Source organism: Manduca sexta, chromosome 19 (genome assembly GCF_014839805.1).
Source record: "Manduca sexta isolate Smith_Timp_Sample1 chromosome 19, JHU_Msex_v1.0, whole genome shotgun sequence".
Classification (NCBI taxonomy): Eukaryota; Metazoa; Arthropoda; class Insecta; order Lepidoptera; family Sphingidae; genus Manduca; species Manduca sexta.
Window position 1 is genome coordinate 11,707,047 of NC_051133.1, and position 23,381 is coordinate 11,730,427.

At 33.0% G+C, this 23,381-nt stretch overlaps 1 protein-coding gene across 2 annotated transcripts in view; it reads right to left on the reverse strand.

Moving 5' to 3' along the window:
* Positions 1 to 23,381, reverse strand: part of LOC115440327 (transferrin-like) — a 53,292-nt gene that overhangs the window by 9,819 nt on the left and 20,092 nt on the right. The window contains exons 1-5 of one of the 2 annotated variants that reach the window (XM_037440328.1): positions 11,552 to 11,684; positions 10,047 to 10,149; positions 8,392 to 8,531; positions 5,662 to 5,780; positions 259 to 418 (exon numbers count right to left, since the gene is read on the reverse strand). In XM_037440328.1, the coding sequence (XP_037296225.1) occupies positions 259 to 418; positions 5,662 to 5,780; positions 8,392 to 8,531; positions 10,047 to 10,149; positions 11,552 to 11,618 (589 nt within the window). In that variant the 5' untranslated portion in view covers positions 11,619 to 11,684. Of the gene's footprint in view, positions 1 to 258; positions 419 to 5,661; positions 5,781 to 8,391; positions 8,532 to 10,046; positions 10,150 to 11,551; positions 11,685 to 23,381 lie in introns of those variants that run through there. The other variant, XM_030164574.2, reaches the window with a different exon arrangement.

A 23,381-nucleotide genomic window follows, 5' to 3' on the forward strand; every position in this document is an offset into this window, starting at 1 on the left:
ATGAGAAATGTGAAAGCTGATTAAGATTTGTTTGGTAGATGTTTATATATTTTGAAGATGATGCTGCTAAGGAATTTGAGTATGATAACATATAAATGCAATGACGAGTATTACCAAAATTTATGTGAGTAATATTTTTGCCAATTTACAACTTTAGACTAATATTGAAATCTTTACAACGATATAAATCAAGTTCATTAAAAATGTATTCCCTACGGCTATTAAAGAAAACCTGCACGTAACAGAATTTGAACTTACTCCAAGCCGAGTTGGTTTTGGGGTCAGGCGACCATTTGCCGACGATGCACGACTTTGCGAAGAACGTCGATAGCGCTTTCAGTTCGTTCTCTTTCGGCGAAATGCTGTGGTCGTTCATTTTCGGGAACACTGCACGTTTCATCAACATCGTTAGTGGGATCTGGGAACAAGATACATTTATTTACAATTGTTTTAATTTGTTAAGCATTTTGTTCCCTTCTAGTTGCCAAAAAGTAGAACAAGAGAAATAGATTCAATGCTTAAAAAACGCAGTGGCTATGCCGTTGTCTTTTTGTTCCAATTAAGCATACATAGGCATGAACTTCGCCTTTTTACTTTCAACAGGAAATTGAAGACATAAATATTCTCGAAAAATACGTACAGAAATATCTACTCTGAAATTTCATATTATATTACATTTGGACCAAATATATCAAGCGAGCTGTAGAGCATTAACTTTACGGCATTTGATGAAATATTATAATTGAGTTTTGTGAGTCCCATTGTAAGCCGTAAAAACATAGACGAAGCGGGTAAGTTTTGTTAATAGACATAATGTACGAACATACGTTACGTTATAATAACGTTTTACGGTCTACCCTCATAAGTTAAATAACTTTACACAAGTAATATTCTTTGTTTTTATACGATCCTAGATGGGTTTTTTGGAGTAAATGCTGCGTAATTATGCTGTGAACTATAGAGTATGATTTCTGTGTCGAGCAATCAAATTGTGTGTAATTTTTACGATTTAACAAAAAAATAGACATTTAATTGTAATGTTTACTTATTTTCCTTATTCTTTCCCATGATGGGACGAAATGAGAACGGCTCTACAAGCAGTAAACGCATTCATTGCATTTCTGCATTCCCTCAGGAATACAGATCTGAGTTGATCATAAAATATTTACGTAGGTTTTAAAACTAGAATTTTCTTTTATTCAACACCCAGCTCCATTTTATTCTCTATTCAAAAGCACAAGCATGAATCAAGCATTTCATACAAAATATTTCCATATAGTGAATAGTTCGTGATTTGACTCGTGTGTTTAGAATTTGTATCCGGAGGGAGGAACTTTTGCTTTCAATCTGTAATCGCAATCGATGTTCAGCGCCAAACTGGTTATTGTTGACACAGTTAACTATTAACTCCCGAGGTCCTTGCCAAACACGTTTTCGTGTTTGCGTAGTTATTCAAACACCTCTTTGTTTGGGTGCATCTTACGAGTTTAAAATTCTGAACGTCTAGGCCGCCAGAAATTTTGAATATGGAATTTCTTTGCTTTATTTCTAATCTTCGCTACTATAAAACTATTTTGAATTTCGAATATATCTGTAAGCCGCCATATTGTTAAAATTGTATATAAAAAAATGTCTATGAATTTTTGTAGCATAAAAAAGCAATGGTTATTAAATAAAAAAGCTATGGAGTCCACTTCCATCCGCCGTATTATTCTCATGTTATATTTCGTCGTCTATCCAATTTGCTCACGTAACGATGTGTGTGACAAAGGAAATGCCTTTATTATTCCTTTGTGCCACATTGTCGGAATACATTATTTTAAATCATGGTTTTGTTCCGTCTTTTGTGAAACGATTCATTCGCATGTTGTTTTGCACATTGAATTACAATCAGTTTAAGAATAAGATTTATGAAATACGTTGGAGTTGGAGCAATGTTTTTTTTTATATAAATCTATCTTACAAGGATACGTTTTTGATTCATATTTGACAATCACAATTGAGTCTGTGGGCCAGATACATACGTTCTTTATCTTAACTATTGTTTTTGCAAGGGAATATGTTAATGTATAAGTATCATAGTTAAGAAAAAAAAATACTGTATAAAAATATATTGTATGCAGTATAAAAAAATATTATATAGGCGAATTTACTTCTGCCCTTAATCATCGCACGAATAATCAGATTTCCAGAAACTACGAAATTTTAACAATCCTAACACGTCGTAAAATGCTTTACTTTCAAAATGAATATTCTAGTCTTTGCCTGCCGGGGATCTCTAAGAAAAATTGTGTATCCTCCACGAGTGTTAATAACTCGTTTGAGACGGTTCATCCTTATTCTCTGCTGGATAAGGAATGATTTATTCTGCCTTAATCTTTTGTCGGTGACAAAGACAATGCTGATAAAAGGGCCTAATTGTGTATTTAAGGTACATAATAAAGATTAAATTGGCAAGGACATTGAGGTAAATAATATTCTCTTGATAGAGAATTTATTAGACAAGATCGATGTAAGTAAGGAATTAATAAGAAGTCAGTGCTAATTTAGTCCTACATAGTGGTGAAATAACGACCAAGCCCCTTAAATAAAGATTACAAAAAATCTCGTGACAATTTAAATCACTAAATAGATTATGGTATTTATGGAATAAAAAACCCAATAGTTAAGGAACACAGTAACTTAGATTCTTATTTTATTCTGATTTTGCAACGACTAAATTTGACCTATAAGTAAGCCAAACAAAATATCGCCGATACCTGAAAATATTTCATAAAATCAATTTATCAAACGATATACCAGACATGTGTAATAAAACAAAAATCCCATGACAGGTCTAATAAAACATACCGTGCCAGCCTACAAGCCATAACCTCCCTTCTGTTCCAAACAAAACCCTAAAGGAGTTATCTAAAATTCGTAAACAGACATTGATAAATGTATTCAGTTTGGTTTGCTCCATCTATCTCCATCGAGACAGTAATGTATTCGTCAGCCTTATTTTACCGTTGAGTTTTTTGTTTGACGTTTGAAAGATACCCTCTCTATTTGCTTGATTAAGTATTGATAGACTGACATAGTTGAATTCGTTACCTTTGTTATGTGTTTTGGGGGACTTTATATTTATTCTTCAAATGTGGCAATAGCCACGTTATCTATCGTCTTCTATCATGCAGCTATGGAACTACCTATTTCCGCCCAGGTCTGGCCTTATGGAGTAACGTAGCCTTTTTATCTTAAGAGAAATAAATATGTGGTTTTTAAGGACTCCTTTTCTTAAATGATTTTCATGTGTTTTAACCGAGAGCAAAATTTAACGAAATTAAATTATTATTAAGGTGAATAGCATAGAATTATTTGGTATAATTATTGCATATTAATTAGCTATATTTTATGACTTTGAATTAATTAGTGACGATACATGCCCAGCCTTCCTTATAATATGAAATTCTTGAAACCGACCGCATGGCATGCCGAGATAATTATAAACAAACTTCCTTGGCAGACGAAACTGGACACCGGAATCCTTGAACTGGCTATGGCATTATCTGCATTCTACGAGTATGCCAACCGTACGGTCTGCATAAAAAACTACGCGATTAATATGTGCATACTTTACGGATATATAAAATAAAAACTCTTTTAGAAGTATTGCCTTGAAAAGAGGCTTCTTAGTATCTTTTCTTTGTATGGAAAATGTGCTGTTACCATAACATAATTATTTGATTCAAGAGAGACTGGAAAGTAGCGTTTAGTAATTAAATCAAGTGGGACCATTAATTCTACACCTATTTGATACAAAGTTTCGATCATTTTCATTGTAATGTAAGTAGTCTTTATGAATAACGGTCTCTGCGCATTTTTAATTTGAAATGAGAATATGCGTTTTTGTTCCCCCCCTCTCTGTATTTGTCTTGGACTTTTAAAATACATATTTGCATTATCACGATTTTTCTCTGTTTTTCTTACGTATGAAGTGCCTTCACAGCTTATTTTAAAAGCCCTTTACATAGCCTCCTAGAATTATGTGCTCTTCTTATTATAACGCAATTTCCAAAATTACTAGCGAGATCTGAACGTTGTATTTTTGACAATGTTTTTTTAGTATTGAAATTCCGTACTTTTTCGGGGCATGAAAACTACGAAAGCCGATTACCATGGGTGGTTTGCTTGAGGCTAACGGTTATTCGGAAAATCCTTTTTCGTTATATATATCGGCGTGGTTGATAGAGTGTGTATGAATGCAAGTATTTTTTTGTAATTAATAATGAATATAACGGTGAAGGAAAACATCGTGAGGAAACCTGCACATCTGAGAAGTTCTTTATAGGAATATCGAAGGTGTGTGAAGTCTACCAATCCGCATTAGGCCAGCGTGGTGGACTAAGGCCTAATCCCTCTCAGTAGTAGAGGAGGCCCGTGCTCAGCAGTGGGCAAGTATATAATACAGGGCTGATATTATTATTTTTATTATAATAATGAACATTGTGTAACAGCACTGAGGACATAACACACTTGTTATTAGAATGATTAGAAGAGGAAATAGAAAGGGAAGATTTTTTAAGGCAATTTAAACTTAATAAATGCGATGTAGGTTAGAATTTGTCCATCCTGTCGTGTCCGAGGACTGATGTGGCAAAGGGACTTCAATTTAACGATCATTAACTAGACGTGTAGGTAGTATGACTATTTGGCAATCTGTGTGATTTCTACTGTATGATACAATAGGGTTGGTATGTTTGCGTTGACAAAAACCCTAAACAAATAATTAAATAAAATATAATGAACATATTAAGTACGTAAATTGGACACTGTCTTGGTAGCGTAGTTGTATTGTGGAACCTTTGCCGTACTGTCTCCGGTTTTTATCTCAGATCCGGTAGTCATTTTGAATGTTTCTACTCAGTATCAACTCAGAATCTGGAATTTGTGCTGTATTGGGCATATATTCGTTTCCTATCATCATGAGATGAAACACACGTGGTGGAAAGTAACACTAGTTGCGTCTCTGCCTACCTCCTTAAATATAGAAGGCGTGAGTGTGTATTCATTTGTAATTGGGAAAGGCTGTTGCTTCGATTTTTTCAGTTGAAACTACAGTAAGTATTCCCGAGTACTTTAAGACAGTTTGTCTTGGGAACAGACTTTTACTAACAACCGCAAGTGAAAGTAAATAGTGTGTGTTTGGCAACGTATCGAAAAATGTTTTCGTGCAACGTAATAATGATGTGTTAACTTATTTTCCCGTGTTCTGTTATTCATCTTTGTTTTCCTCATATCATATTTTTCCTTAGTTAGTCAGTGAGCTACATTTCATTTATTACCTACTGTACCTACCTACTGTATTTATTAGTATTACAATTGCTAACGTAAAGATATTTGGGAAATGTGTCAAAAAGCGGAATACGCTGGATAAACTACTGGACGTAATAAGACTTAACATCTCATACCTCAGGATGCCGAACGCTGTAGAATAACAAACAATACTTTGTAATTCAAGGTATTCGATGGTGTTTCTACTGGGCGGTCGTATCATTTACTATCAGGCGAACGGCAAGATCGGCTCGTCATTGAACGCAATAAGTAGAAAATAATAATAAAATGTTCAACACACAGACAGAACGAGTTTTGTATTAAAATATATTAGTTTTATAAGTATACCTTGTACCCCACGTTACGATTGACTCCGGTGTGGCAAGACCTCAGTCCCTTCAGCTGATCCAAGTTGTTGATGGGCAGGTCTTTGTGGACCACGATAACGGCTTCGTAACGGAATGGCGCTGAAACAAACATATTTTTCTTATTAAATACTAGCTGACCCGACAGACGTCCTGTCTTAACTATGTATGCACGCGTGCATTCTGACGATCGCTAACAGTTATTTCAAACCACTGACAGTTATGTAAAATTAATATTGTTGTTAAGTTTTCTCAAATTTTCTAATTTTCCGCGCAATTTTTTGATTTTTTTCTTTCATATGAACCTTCTCCTGATAATAACAAACACAACAACAAAAGTAGTGAAATTAGTCCAGCCGTTCACGCGTGATGGCATGACCAAGGGAAATAGGGATTCATTTATATATATATACAGATTTTTATTTATGACTGAGCTATTCGGGTGTATTTTTGAGATGGGGTAGCAAGAGCGAATTATAGTCATGTTTCCTAAAAAAACATGGTGAAAGTTTTTCGCAATTTTTGACCTTAAAAGTATTCAAAGCTCGAATGGTCTCATAGAGTCTTTTGATCCTTATAAGCAACAAGATCGACGGGCATTATTTTTTTTGCGTAAATTAACCGTAATTTTTTTCAAATCTGGGAATAATTATTTTATTGTCTCCAAAACTAAATATAAATCTCCTACAAATGGTTTTTTGTAACTACAGCGCTTAGGAAGCTGCCTTTACTGCCTAGTCTCGAAAATCCTACTTGTATACCTTCTTATCGTCTACTTTTTGCCTTTGTCCTATGCCAGAGTTGGGGTGACGCTCAGAATAAGAACAAGCAGGTTGACGCAACATAATTTTTATGCAATTTATTTTCCTTTTCTGACACATGCATGTGTCAGAAAATTCAAGTGTTAGTTGCAATATTAAATATAGAGTAAGTCCTTGAATTTTGCGAGGTTTTGATTAACCTTTCTCTGACAATCAGATATGATATTAAAAATAATTAAAATTTCGCGTAATAATTAAATTAGTATTAGGTACATATAAGAATTTCTTGTTACAATTTATTAATGTTTGTATTATCACAGATTGTTAAAATTAAATATGCTTTTTATAATTCATAATCTTGCTGACTTAAGTTTTGTAAATAATTTTGTATTATCGCGTTGTTTACGCATAAATTATCGAAACTGTTATATGTTTCATAACATTCCGATTACGGACCAATTTCTTCATATCTATGGTAAACAAAGTAACGTAAAAAAACTGAATATAAACGAAAGCCATTATAACACTTTCTCTCTATCAAATATTGCGTAAGACTGTTTGGAGGTAACTTGAAAGTTATGTGTTTTTTTAATCGACTTCAAAAAAGGAGAAGGTTTTATGTGTTACCGCAGAACTCCGTCACTTATTAACCGATCTGATTTTTTTTATTTGAAATATAGATTTAAATTGGTTCTATAGAATTGCTTATCGGTTCAGATGTTTTGTTTTAAAAACAAAATAACTGGAATAATAAATGAAATAGTGTATTTTATTTCTCTATGCCTTTTACAGTGATTTTTTGGCGTTAGGTTTTGTTTAGTCTATTTTTTGTAATGTCCTCTTAGATGTTCAATATTAAACAAAGCATGAGGAGCAACTATTAGAAATTAATAAATATAAAGTAAAATAATAACATATTTCAGTTGAAATAAAACTATTTTATGGATATATTTGCGGTTTATATATTATAATTTTCTTCCGACGTTTCGAAAACTTTGCAGTCTTCATGGCCATGAACCGGACTGAGGTGTTGGTCATCCGAAAAGTCAAAGTTATAATATCTATCTACATTTTACATTTTTTTTTTTAATTAAGCTGTTGACGTTTCGATCTACGTAGAATGAGCTCACAGTGTCTTGAAATATATAAATAAATATATTATCATATTTAAATTGTTGCGATAAATAGTCACGAAAAAGCATCAAATGATTTTAAAATGAAATTTTAACTTATTCGACATAAAATATTATTTTTACCCTAAACCTGACTAGAACTTTGAAACTTTCATATTTAAATACCTAATAAATTAGCAATCCTAATTACTGGACTGAAGTTTAAAGGATTGTGAGCCTTAGGGGCATGGCTTTAGAAGCTTCACCATATTTAATGAAGGATTCATAGCTTAACTTAATTTCGTTATTTACTATTTCATTTGGCAATTTACCAGAATCTGAAATCCCTTAGCTAATTCAATTGTTATAAGGGCTCATTACTAATTTAAACTATTTAATGGATTTAAATAAAAGGGTAATTACATTTTTACTCCTAAATAAAACTGATTTGTTGAAGCGTAGCGAATGTGTTATTTAAAAAAAGATCTTTCGTTTTTAATATAAGCCTTTTGGTAAGCGCCATTATTGGTCAACATTTTGGATAGTTATCAGAACTTTACATGATAAAAATGTCATGGTATTTACTCTAGGCGCGAAATGGCGATAGGTCAACCCCCTATCACATCATGGAACGAAACATATAAGGTGAAAAGTGGGTGCCTCGGCTGCACCTCTGCCTACCGCCTCGAAAGTAAAGGGATGATGTGTTTGACTTCTGCCTGTCGCCTCAGGATGATATGTTTGTATTATCGCACTATTGCTTTTATCCTGATATATATCTTTCCCTCGTTTACCCTGAGGCTGCCAGAAAATTTTAACAAATACTTTATAAAAACATACCATCAGGCTCTTCATCAGTCCTGTACTCCTGGAAGACGACGAAGTCCTGGTTCGGGATCTTGGAGGCCACATACATGTCCTCAGGGTCGACGGGGACGAAGTCCGCTTGTCGCTGCTGAACAAAGCTGAGGCATTCCACCCTGCAGAAAGACACGCGTACTTTAATAGCTAAGAAGAAAAGTATGCGAAAGTTTCGTCATGTTGAGGGTTTGGTAGAAGTAAATGCAGGAACAGTTGAATGAATTCGTATGATATTTATCACATACATAGACTATGGCTTGGATTAGTAATATAGTCTTCTTTTTATCTAGAAAAAAGTCTTTTATGCGAACAGAGCTACAAGCAACATTTAACTTATAATGCTAATTGAAGAACTACGTTAGTAGGTAATGAATAAATATAATTTTAAAAACAATCGATGTACAATCTATTTAGGAACTTTTTAAAAATTTGAATTTCGCGACGAGCATGTTGATCGCCTGATAGCAAGCGATAGGACCATCCATAAACAGTAGCTAGATAATATAGAACTTTGAGGCACCAAGTACGGCGTGGCACTCCACTACCCTTGTCACTCTGAGACAAAAGATGTTAGGTCATTAAGTGACTACAATATCCTTCAAAGAGAAATAGAACAGTATATGCCCAGTGCTGCTTGGCACTACCGTTATATAAAAACATCATGGTATTGCATTAATTTAGGTCTACAACACAAATTAGAAAATATAATTTAAACAAGAGATCTTCAAATATTTCCACTTTCGTATATAGTATAAATGAACCTGGCTGTAAGCTGTTGGTACGTATGCAAAACAATAACAAGTCTGACTCTAGACTCGTTGAAACGGTCCATGAATACAGATCTCGCGATGACACACTATTGTTCTGTTTTCCGCTTTGTTTTTTTTGTTCCAATGTCGGAAACTTGGCAATGTCCGACTATTGTTGGACGTTGAGTTACACGTTTATCGATGGATCTGTATTATCTTGAATATCTAGATATGTTCGTTGTTTTATTTATTGAATGCTTGCGGTTCATGTGATGGTAACCGTAAATACTTTGGATCAACAGGGCCTTGAATTGGATCCAGTCTTTTTCGGGTTCTTCTTTTGTAATGAGCAGAAAGCGTGAAAACATGTTAAACTGCACCAGATATAGGTCATCCATATCATATTCCCTTAGTTCTCTACAAACGCTGTGAATGAGGAAGTTATCTACTTTTCGAAACGGTCAAACATCTTGCTATATTGATGTATTCATTTGTCATTCTAAATTATTTTAAATTGGTAAAACGTAATTGTATTGCTTGAAATAATTCTTATATAAAAACAAATTCCTATATTTAGTTTCCCTTCCTCCCCATTATCCCGATTATTTTCTGGATCAGTTTTCCTGTTGTGATCAGCACGATCAATATCAACAAGATAACAAAAGCTTCCCATGTCATCCAGTTATTAGAGTTAATAGATTTTCTGAGTATTTTCCTTACTCGTAACCTGGAGTCTAGAGTTTGTGCTCGATATTGTGATAGGCTCGTTCTCTATCACATGATGAGATCGAATACAAATAGCGAAAAGTGGATGCACTAGTTGCGCTTCTGTCTACCCCTTCGGGAATAAAAGGCTTATGTTTTAGTGTGTTGGGGTTACTTTACCTATCTCTAGCTGGTACACATTCCAAGGCCACTTTAGACTTCGTGGGTACTTCAAGCATCTGCTCGCAGTCCTTCATGTATGCTGCTGGCACGCATAGCTTGTCTAAAAATATAAGAAAAAAATAGTGTTTTATGACGGAAACAAACATGCTGCTCGCCGGTAAGTGATACGACCGACCATAAACAGGAGTAACACCAAAATTTGGCACTACAGAACACCCTAGTTTCCTACTGCGCTCGTCACCCTTAGATAGAAGATTTTAAACCTAATAATACCTAGACATTACGCTGGGTACAATATCCTTTGAACTTGAACACAACGCTGCATGCACACTGCTGTTTGGTGGTAGAAATAGACATTGCGGTGGTACATATCCAGACAGCTCTTCGCATGCGAGAGAGCTACCACCAGTAGAATTTGTAGATTGTAAACACAATGAATTGAGCATTGTATGACAATCAATAAGCACCTCTCGACTATTACAGCATTAAAGTGAAACTCTTAAGTTTAAAGAACTCGGCGCTAGGGCAGCGCTTATATATATATTTTTTTATTAAATAAAACCAATAAAAACTTATCTTTGCACATACATTAGGAAACAAATTTCAATATTTTCTGTTTTAATACGACAAACTTCTGTAGTTGATAAAAAAACAATATTTTATACTTCGTAAAAACATAATTTCCTAGTGCGAGTGAATTAGAAATATGGAAAATGAAATGTTAAACATGCATATTATGTATAATATCACTGATGCTAAATTAATCTAAAAAAAGCTAGTAACGTTTTATAACCCTTAGTTGAAAAGCCATTGATATCATGCCATATCAGCACGAGAACATTCAACACAAAATTATTATAAATCTTATTATAATAATGTTAGCGTATGTATTTTTGTTGATAGTGTTAAAGGTCAAAAAGTTTAACAATTTATATAACGTAACATACGATACCACAACAATATTTATAAATAACGAACGCTATAATTTTAACATAAGATTTAAAGTAGTTTTAACTTAAGAAGTACACACTATAAAATAATAAACATGTTAAATTAAATAATTATTTACTAATGTGTCGCGAAAATCATTATCATAATTTGAATCATACATTAATAACATTTTTAATAATAAAAAATATTAGGTATGTACTTTCTTATATTATGTTATAAAAGTAATACGATGTAAATTATAGTTTTTAATTTTTTTAGAAAGAGGTAAGTTAATATTTATTATGAAAAGGTACATAAGTGCTTAAGTTTCTTTAGCGTTAAATATAATTTTATGAATAAAAATAACATTAAGATTAAAAATAGAAACAAAGCATTAAAAAATCCATGATTCTAAATTTGAATTTCGATAGTTGCAATAGTGACTAAGGAATTAAGGTGCGTTCGGTTTCGTAAATTAAAATAATGATTCGAAATAACTTACGAATACGAAGTTGTCAAGTGTAACATCCGATAACAATAATAATTCATGCACAAAAAAATATACAACATACATGAAGATTTAGCTGCATTCGCAGCCGCACAGGTCAGGGCTATCAAAGTTAAAAGTTTCAAAGCCATGGTCAAGGCGACCAACGTTCGTTTTACATTAAACACTACTGACGAATGGACCCACAACTTCTTTTATATATCCGCGTACTATCTTTATTGTGATTGTTATCTCGCGTAGGTAAAGTTACTCAGACGGACACAAGTACCTATTCGTCGGGCAGAGATTTAAACGAAATCAGCGCCTCAGCGCCTTCTGTGTCGATAGTTGGAATACATTTTGTTAATGCGTCGCCAACAGACAGGTTTCGACCGTTAAACTTTTGTATAAAACGTATTTATAGTGTAATATGGACGGCTGAATACTAAAACTTGTTAATAAAACAAAACAATGAAGAGAAATGACAATGACGATTTTTTTTAAATTATTGGTTAATTTTTTTGTTCCAGTATTTGAATGGCTGGATACTAAAAGTATGACTTTCACCTTGGATGGTTAGAATTACAAAATCTACCTACGTGTTTAAGGCGATACCTCAAGGTCCATTTTCATACATTTTGTTTCGCCTTTAATCTGGGTAACTAAACAAGTATTGGCAAGTAAAGAATTTAAATTCACGTCTAGTTAGTGATTAGTTCTCGCAGTTGAAAGAAAAATGTAAAAATAATTAATAATCATGGATATTTCTGCCTTTAAAATTTCGTCATATTAAATTTTAAAGGCCGAAATATCCATGATTATTAATTATTTTACGTTAACTGCGAGAATCACTAACTAGACGTGAATTTAAATTCTTTACCAATACTTGTTTAGATACAATTAAAAAACAAAATAATGAATATCTTAAAAAGTGAAATTATAATATAAAGAAATGGTTTTAAAGTACTTCCGTTTTATTTTGTGTATTCTATTGATTATAATTTTAACGATCCATATTATATTATATTTTTTTTAAATTCTGAGATTTAACATTTTTAATTGTTAAAAAAAAATTCTCTACATTGCTTTTTGTAAATTTAGAGCTAAGTAGGTTTCTATGAAAAGAATTCTTATCAACATAAAGGAATTAAAAAAAATAGAATGATGCAAAAAGAGATAGTAAATTTAATATTTTAGGGCAATATTATGTTTAAATGTTTATTAAATAGGTAGTAAAATTGTATGCCGAATGCATTATTGTAGGATCTTTTTGTTAAAGAACTTATATTTTCCTAAATAATTTTTGTCCCAGAAAAGGCTGTATGGTGCCATGATCTTTGCCTCCATAATAAATTTGAAGAAACAGTAATTTAATTATGTAAACAAGATTTAATTTTGATTTCTTGAATTTTAATGAATAATGGATTGGATTCATTGTAATAAATGTTTTGCTCAATTGGAACCTGGAATAACGCTCCATTTAACTTCATGCGGTCATATGTTTTGCAATAATTGTTTAGGCAATGGTTTGTAAAAACGTAGTACCTAACAACATAGTCCAAGTTAGAGACGCACTGGTGTTGAAAAATATTTTCTTATTTTTAGGTTTAAAAGAAAGTACCTGTTTAGTATGCCGCATGCCATGTTCTATTATGAAACTCGTCCCAGACGTATGTAAATTACAATTTTCAAATTATATTTTTTTACGTAGTAAGTTAGGGTTCCGCCAAGTCCCTTGGATACGAAAGATAAGAATTTTAAGATGTATGCTGTAAAGCGTGTGCTTTACTTATTCACTTGCTGATGTTGTTCGATAAATATTTCTTTATAAATTAAAGGATTATTTTATAACAGAAGCGAACAAAGCGTCATTGCGCACTAAATTTAGGTCGTATGTTTGATATATACAGAACCTCCTGGTATTGTTCTCTTTGTCGCATGTCTAATGTGATTTCGTTGACATACGCAATGCGTATATTTCGTTTCATTATAATTTTAGATGAAACAAGAGATACAAGACTATTTCACAGACCCAGAAGAGATAATTAAGAAAACGTGCGAAGTGTTACAATTCCAGAGGCAGCATCGAAGGAGATTGATATCGTATCTTTTGCAGTCGGTAAGTGTTTTTGTTTGTAGACATTATTTTTCCATAAGTTTCTTATAAGTATTACTATTTTTTTAATTGCTTTGAATGACGAAACGAGCTTGCTGGTCGCCTGATAGTAAGCGATACGACCGCCCATAAACAGTAGAAACACCAACCAACACCTTGAATTCAAAGTATTGTTCGGTATTCCACTGCGCTCGCCATCCTGAGACATGAGATGTTAAGTGTTATTATGTCCAGTAGTTACACTGGCTACAATTTCCTTCAAACCGAAACACAATAGTGACTACACATTGCTGCTTGGCGGCAGAAATAGACTTTGCGGTGGTACCTACCCAGACGGATTCTCACATATGAGAGACCTACCACCAGTAAAATCTACTTATATTACTTCATGTCTTAGGATGGCGAGCGCATTGGAATAACAAACAATTTGTAATGCAAGGTGTTGGATGGTGTTTCTACTGTTTATGGGCAGTCGTATCACTTACCATCAGGCACAAAAATATCTAATGACGTACATTCTATATTTAATATTTTTATTTTCATCTAGACGTCTAAAATAAACAAATATTACAATTCGACGGTCCCTACGTAAAGTATCGAATCTGCAAAATTGCATTTTGCAGGCGCAATCCTTTGCGTAGGGACTAAAACATATATCGCTTGTTAAGGGAAACATATATCGCTTGTTAAGTATTTATTATCATGGCGATAAGCACTTCGATCCTTATTGTCTTAAATAAATGCAGTTCATTTTAATAAGGACCGTTAAATATCGAAAACCCAACGGAAAGTATTGAATCTGCAAAATGCAATATACGCAGGGACCGTCGAATTTCGGAATAACTTTTACTATAAAATGGCTGTGTCGGTATTTAAATGTCAATATTTATCTCGCGTCTGGGGAAAAGGTAGAATCTATTTATAACTGTTCATATTTGCCGGAGGGTCTGAATCTCGTTTTCAATTTCCTGTTTGGTGACGTTTTTTCGGTTCAGAAAAGGGTCTCTATTATAATTTGTTAGATTTTGTTTTAGATTGGGATATTCGTTTATCGTAGACGGTGAATCTTGTAATCTGAAAATACGTTAGATTCTTGGAAAATACTAAATATTTTGATATTTAGCATCCACTCTCTCAGGATGTCCAGCGCAGTTCTCTTTGTTAAAATTGCTTTGTATTTCAAGTTCTAGTGGCGGGACTGTCGTGTGTAAGGGAGACATAGAGATTATGTCAAGCTAGCAACTCCTCTATCCCACTATTTAGTTGAATAAAAAGTAATATATTAGTATTACATAATTATTGGCTGATTTTTCAATCATCAGATAAAATTTATTCGACGGAGAAAACACATCACAAACGAATTAAAAACGACAGTTGGATAATCTACGCTATTTCATAAAAGCTAAAGAGTTTGTTTGTTTTCACGCGTTAATTTTAAAAAACTATATTTTTTTTTTCATTAATAGGAAGCTACAATACTCCTGAGTGCTACAGCCTATTTATAATATTCCGGAAAAATATTTATCCCGGAAAAAGTTTTTCACGTGAGCTGAGCCACAGGCTAAATCTGTAACAAAGTTTTCAATTTGTTTCTTTTATATTCAGTGAGGTTATAATTTATTTGATGGATAAATTTTATCTGACGTTTGAAAAATTACCCTACCTCTAAACATTTCCTTTGAGAGGATAATAAACACGAAAATATTCTGGCAGGAGTTCTTTTTTATAAAGTGATCCCACTGCATCTGATGGTAAGTGGAGTGGGGTCCAATAGACTACTGACGAGAGATAATTACTCCTTGGCAGTCGACATAATCTAATCTAATCCCTCTCAGTAGTAGAGGAGGCCCGTGCTCAGCAGTGGGCAAGTATATAATACAGGGCTGATATTTTTTTTTTTTATTATAGTCGACATAATTATGTCGGCCTGTTCGAAGCGGATATACACAGGCTGGTCCCGAATCGCGCCACATTTACGTGGGCCACTATGACGGGTATTAACACCTTGTGTACGGTAGTCGCTGTCAGAGCAGATATAAAATATATCCTACCACAAGGTCGATTGAGTTCAATTCAAAAATTAAAATTTATCTGAAATCTAGATTTTATAGATTCAAACCGCATTGGGGAAAAATGTTCATAATTCCCTTTTGAAAACATTCGTCCGTGCCCATTCATGAATACCCCGGATTTCTTACATTTCTTCATAATTCGCAGACAAAGAAATTTTATACAGCTCGGAACGAGTTGAAGCGAATGACTGATTTGTGTCAACAACAACACAAACAGCTGAAGGAGTATCAGAAAATTATAAAGAATTTGGAAGCACAACTCGCGAACCAGTCAAGTAAGTTTGTGATTATTGTTTTACGAAGTTTGTGGTTAAATTTCATTCGTTTCATTATTTGAGACTGAAGTTTTGACTAATATTTTTCTACTTATTGTTAATACTTTTTATCGAGACTTGGTTGTAGTTCCGAAGTTAGAGCATTAACGTTTTAATATACTTTAATTAAAATTTAGTTCTTTACTGTGCAGTGGCGAAAGGTCCATATAACCCGATTCTTGCCAGCTTCCCTTTCGTAATTTTTGTCAAATCTAATTAGAACGATTTGCAGACCACATTTATGCATATTAGTACCTATATGTTGTGTCGGGATTCCTTTAGAAAACTTCACATTTCGCCACTATGTAAGTACAAGAGAGTGAGGTTTTCATGTATATTATAGAGCATACATCCCCGTTTAACATCCCAATATCGCCGGGCAGCAACATATCTCCAAGCTTCATTCAAAGCAGCGTTGCGAGTAAGAGACCAGCTAAGAGCACTCCATACACGGTACGTATATTTTAGATTCTAAAGGATTGTATTTCTCCATGAGAAAACCACATGCTGTGCATATACCACAGCCTTCTACTTCTACAAACCAAGCGCCCAATGTGGATGTTGAATGTTTGAGGGTTACCAATAGTAATTTCGGCACCAAGAGACACTGATAGTCGACCAGTCATAATTAAAACAAATCCTTTTGCAATGTATGGAAATTATGTTCGAGCGGGATGGGGCAAGATGCTAAAGATGTTATTATAATATGATAATAATATAACTAATAGGTATGCTTTAATCATATTCGATTATTTTTATCCTTACATGACATAAATTGATACAGAAGAGTAAGTTTATCGTAAAATGTATTTCTTTCGGTACCTATTGTAATAACGACTCGAAATTGTATTAGTTTAGGACAAAATTATACCTACCTTACTTTATACATACATACATACATACATAACATCACGCATTTTATCCCCGAAGATTTGATGCAGAGCACAACTAGGGCACCCACTTTTCGCCAAGTATGTTCCGTCCCATGATGTGATAGGGGGCGAGCCTATCGCCATATCGGGCACGACCTTACTTTATGTCATTATTTATATAATATTTTATAGTTATTTCTGGTACTCTAGAATTTTGCATAAAAATTGCATTATTTACATTGTTTTGTTATTCATGAAACATATCCGAAAGGCTCGTCATTTATCATCTCACTCATACGTGGGGTGGAACACATACGAAGTAAAAATGAGTGCCCTGATTGCACCTCTGACTCCCATGAGTTTTAAGTAAAATATTGAACATTGTTTAAAAAATTAATATGTTGCGTGAAAGTTCCATTATTTTAAGAAGAGGGAGAGAACAGAGGAAGGTAGTTCCTGTTTATCATAATGAGACAAGTTTAACATCCTGCTAATGTTTATCATAAAAACATCAATTGTTAGCGGGATTCCCATTTTCCTATTTAGTTATTTTTGTTAAATTGTGTAGCAATATGTGATAACGCAATGATGTTTGAACAGCCGTATCAGTCGAACCTCGTGACCCCAACGCGGTTAAGTAAACAGCGATCAGCCAATTTCAGCGCTCATAGTCAGGTAATTATATTTATAATTAGCATATTATTTAGTGGAGACCGTTATAAGATATAGCGTAGGGTGCCTTTAGGCATAATAGATCGATGACTTAAAAAGGCTGGATAGGAATGGATCCTCAAAACCAGGATAATTGGCGGTCATTTTGGGAGCCCTACGTTTAGCAGTGTACGGCATAGGCTGATTATTGTGCAATAAAATACTTTTTTCTACAATTTTACAAAGACTTGATCACTCTAGGCGACGTCAAGCAAAAAGTTTGTCGTAAAAACGAAGTCAAATTTGTACTGAAATGTTTAATAACGTAATTTATTTATTTATTTATTTTTATAGGATCATCAACATAATGTACATAAACACGAACAAATACACAAAACATAATAATTAATAGAGCTATATGTAATTACAATTAAAGATGACCACAGCATGCGAAGTTATGAACAACTTAAGAACAATATAAAAGGTATAATTTTAAACCGTCAAAGAAAACTAGAATAAAAAACGATAAAAAATATGAGTAACAAAACAGTAAAAAAATGAATTAAATAAAATAAAACAAAAATACAACAACTACAATTATACAATTTAGCTTAAAAAAAAAACAATAAATAATCAAACCATAAAATTAACCAATAGTCAATAAAGAATCAAATCAATAAAACATAAATAATCAATGAAATTAAAATTAGGTAATAAAATTATAATTATAATAATAACGTAATAACTGTGAGCACATGGGATTAGAATTAAACATGTTTGACACCCCTGTCTATAGCGAGACACATGTTGTCTATGGATAAACAGCATGTTTAAAAGTCAGAGGTTATCAATCTACAATAAAACTAATAAAAACTCTGGTAATTACCCGCCTTACTAAATAAAACTTTATTTTTTGATTATTTAGTGATATCGATATCTGTTGTATATTTTTAACGAATAGTCACCGTTAAATTATTTAAAGCTATTAAATAAAAATCCCCGAAACAATGACAGGAACTCATAAAAATAATCCTATGCATATATGAATATTTTTAATTTGGAATCATTGTTGATTCTTAACAAATAGTACGGAAACCTGTATTTTACTTACTAACGTCGTACGTAGTTAAATCTATGTACCTAGAAACAGCTGCCTCGATCTTGTTATCTAGATCGATAAGGTAGAAGTTAAAACGTTCGTTAGCTTCAACGCTAGCCTTTCTTTCGCTATACTGGGTGCCAACGCTCTCAAACGAATCTATCGCTTCGCCGCGCTGTGTGTTTGTTCTGGAAACTCACGTGTATTTTTCGAATAGAAAGGTTCACGCCTTTGATTGCCCGACCTTGCCAGTTTCCAGTAGACCATTGAAGCGATATTTTCGCAACTTCATCGCTCTCAGAATTATTCAGTAATTTATTTTTATTTCAAACACATCGATTCCTATTTAAACCTAAATTGATATAAAATCAACCACGCTTTGTTCATAATTTTTCTGAACTATTTAATAAACAATAACTTAATTACACTAGATTTATATTATAATTTTCTCCCAACGTTCCGAAGACTACAGCCTTCCTGTTCACGGAACATAAGAAATCAAAATTATACAAAATCCACACTAGGGTAGATGGTAAAGGCTAAAAGGTAAACCTTCTCGGACTACCGAAAAGGTTTACCTTTAAGCTATATATTAGAGAAGGTATTATATTTTTTATAAGATACTTAATTTCCTGAACAGATGATCTGATAAAGGTCACAGATACTCGCAAGATGGATCGCTGCCAGGTCCTTCTGAAATCTCTAGGGGAGGTCTCTGTTAAGCAGTGCACCTCCTTTGGCTCATGATGATGATGATGATTTAATTTCAGCGTTCAAATACGTCCAACAAGATATCTTCAACGGTGTTCACTCCGCCCACTCCAGAATCGGCCGGGTACAACAATTTTTTAAAGAACCTCTAATGGTATTTCAAATGAATGATCCCAAATCGCTGGCGAGGCTAATGCGAATTTTATTTATTCTTTTTTCAAATTATTTGACGAAGGCGTAATTCCGTTCAGTTTACGATTCAACAAATTGAACGCAATCATGTTTCTGATTGTGTTAAATTGCGCAAATATTAAAAATAATGTTGTAGTTTTATTTTAAATTTCCAGACAGAATTGACGTGGTTAATGTGTTGGAGAATTGTAAATATGCTTCTACGTTCTTAGATCATTCCTTTTTTTAAAATAATATAGACGTTATTTGTAGAAACAATAAGATTTGAAGTTTTAAATTTTATTTATAGATCTCGTCTCAGTCAGCGCAGTAATGAATCTGGTTATTTGTCTAACAGTCCTTGGGTACTGTCCCAAAATAACTGGTACTTCAACCACAGCAAGAAGCAATAGGAACAATATTGTGCACTTAATTATAATTTAGTTGTTACTTTGATTGTTAGTTTTATACTGCATGTTAATATCTTAAAGTTTAATAAAGTTCTGATTGTAATTTGTTATTTGATATTATTCTTTTACGTATATAGTATATATCATACAGGTAGTAACAACTACATTTGCATCGGTATAATCAGAAAACTTGGTGATATTTCAATGTATTGCCAAATTCCATCTGCGTTATACCTTCAGTTATGTTTTGTGGGAATATATTTTACTTATAGCAGATTGCTGAAGTTAACCGTAAAACATAGAATACTTGATAGCAAGCGGTCGTCTTAATAAACACCCTAATTGTATACGAGTTATGGATTCGGCTTTCAATGGAGAAGAATGCGAATTGTTGATTTAATCGATCTTTGGCATTCTCGAATGCATGTGATGCAATATGGTTTATATTAGTAACCGCTATTTTGTTGTTAACAAAACATAAGTCTTGTATAGTCGGGCTTATCAGCTTCCAATAAATAATTATCAATGACAGAAGAAAGTGTAGGTCACTTTCTTTTGGGCTTAAAAATGTCAAATAAAACAACATCGTTTTCATAGACATGCTTTTATATTGATGTTATTCGGCCCGCTGTGTGCGAGGATTAGTGGATGGGCAGGATGCCTTTGTTCTGCTGGTAGCCGCCGGTCGCCTCCTGGTGTCCGTGGACTGCATGAGCTCCGAGGTTGTTGAATTTCTCCAGCTGTTCCGCTCCTCCTTTATAGCCCTTTTGCAGGAATTCGCCCTGGAAATAATATGAATAAGTTAAAGTTTTTTAAAACTTTCCGTATTTCTTCGGATATATTAGTATGAAAACATCGTGTAATAAGATAGGAATTCAAGACCCCAGAAGTTATTAAAATTATTTTGATTAACAAAGCATGAATCCGTACGAGTATAACACTATAGTTAGTATTTTACATTGCCATATAACCAAAAAAAAAAAACAATATTGTTACATTAAATAGATGGAAATTCGTAATAGTTACTTTTATGGTAAAAAATGATTGAATTTACGGCAATACTGTTTTGTTCACATTTCAAGATTATTACTATTTTACAACTAGATTTATTGAATTACACAGATGTTCGAATTTTACGATTCATAAACCTTGCTGATATATCTTTAATTTCCAAAAGTAGTTGTAGTTTATGAGTGAATAAATTTATACAGACGGCTAAATGACATTCATCGTTTATTGACTCAACATTGCTAGAGATATATTTAATTTGCATTAGTTGCGGGCGGGAATATGTAAAAATGTATGGGATTTTATTTTAAAAACTGTTTTGGAAATTTTAAACTACTGTAATATTCCTAATAAATTGGCTATCTAGTGTTCTGTGCATAATTAAAATGGGTTACCTTAGTTGTAGGTGGACAGAATCAATAATTTTAGTGGCATTTAAATAGCACAGTGTCTTTCCTCGGGTGAAAAATAAATAACAGCACCCGAAATAATGTAGTTCACGTTCATTTAGTTAGTTATTTCAACCATTAGCACCTTCAAAATCATGAACCAACTTTATAATAAGTATGAGAATAAATGTCATTAAAATATTTCAGGACTTAATTATAAAGTAAATAAATAAAGAAATATGTATTATTTAAGTTAATTTAAATAATACATATTTTTTAATCATTCTTATATATTGTAAAACAATGTCCCCCGTCGCTTATGTCTGAATACGTTAAACTCAAAAACTACCGAATTCGTTTCGATGATATTTAGTTTGAGACCCTGGGAAGGCTAAATTTCATCCCGGGAAAATATAAAGCTGGACTTTTAACCCTAAAAACTTTTATACGGACGAATCCGCGAAAAAAAATCTTGTAAATAATAAATGCATAATTCTATTTACTGATAAAATGGTTACGTACCGTTATAATTACATTTTATAATAAGGGTGACATTTTTATGAGGTAGATACGAGATAGAGCTGAATATATAGGTAACATATGATGCGTTATGATGTTAATGAGCATGTAAAGGGGAATTTACTTAGACTTTGCCTACTTTTACTGAATTGTCTTGATAGGGTGTTCGGAAATTTCCAATTTGCCTACAATAACTCTGTAACAAGAATAAGCTTAAAAGAACAGATCGCGAAAATCGTAGATTTTTTTTACCTAGGAATTATTATAGCGATAAAACCCTGTATCGAACTACGAGGAACGTCAAGACTAACTATGAACAATTTGGCGATTAAGTAATTGTAAACTCTAAACTTAACAGTTTAAAATTCTAATTGCTAATTCATTTCTTCTCTTCTTCGAATTTCTTTGTGACTAGTACAAATGATGGTAAGTGAGTGATGATAAGTCTTTTGTGTGCCTTTATTATGCTAGCTTATCATTCAATAATCGCAACCTACCTCATCCGAACAATTATTAAGACAGTAATTTCGATGAGTCTACATATAATATAACATCATGCACTACCGCCAAGTTAGAATACCATAAATATTTAATAGACTTTCAGTGGATTTGCTAAGCGCAGATGCGTAACGGCTTTAAATCCATGCATAAAATACAGGCTTTACGGCGAAAAATACGCAACAGGCTTTATAAATAAAATATTTTGTGAGTGCCTGTTTCACACCTATAATTTTGAAAGGTAAAACAAGTGCTTTTTGGTATTGAGGTGCAGTGAAGTGCAAGCATATTGAAGTATTGAGGCTCGAACGCAATGCCAATAACGTATTAAAGAGGTTTTCAAAACCAGAAAAATTGAATTGACTGGGAGTTCGAAATTTGAACCTTTATCGCCCTAACAATTTCGTTTATTAAGCCTTTTCAGGGTCGTTAGAACTATATTACATACATATATCGGCTACTATATTGAGTCTTATATTAAGGGGGTATTTATTTTTTTTTAAATTGGACCAAGCACGCAATATTTACAACTATTCTGCCAAGTCAATGTACTCAAATAGTTGATTTAACCTTGCTTATTATCTTACCTATTAATATTAATGAAAACATTTCTGAAAATGTTTAGATGCTCGAATGTTTGTATGTTAGAAGTTATTATGATGAAAAATAAAAACTTAATAAATTATGTTATCCTTATTTAGCCTCGTTGGGTTCGTTATAATGCTGATTCTAACTGGACAAATGACAGTTCTGTGGAACTCTCTCGAAATAAAAACTATAAGAGGTTCATTTTTCTTGAAAGTTTTTAACTAATCCAGCCTACTTATACTATAAATGGGTGGGTTTGTGAAAATGTTTAGATATTTGTTATAGGTAAACATAGAAACAGCTAAACGGATTTGGATGAAATTTGGCAGACAAGTAGACCATGTTAAAACTAAAATTAAAACATTATATATCGGTAATTTGCTCTCATATGAAATAATAATTTGAAAATCAGATTTTTTAAATACATGCCGCTAGGATATACAGTGTTTTAGCAACTTTTATGATTAACAGTTTTTCACGCGAACAAAGCCGCAAGC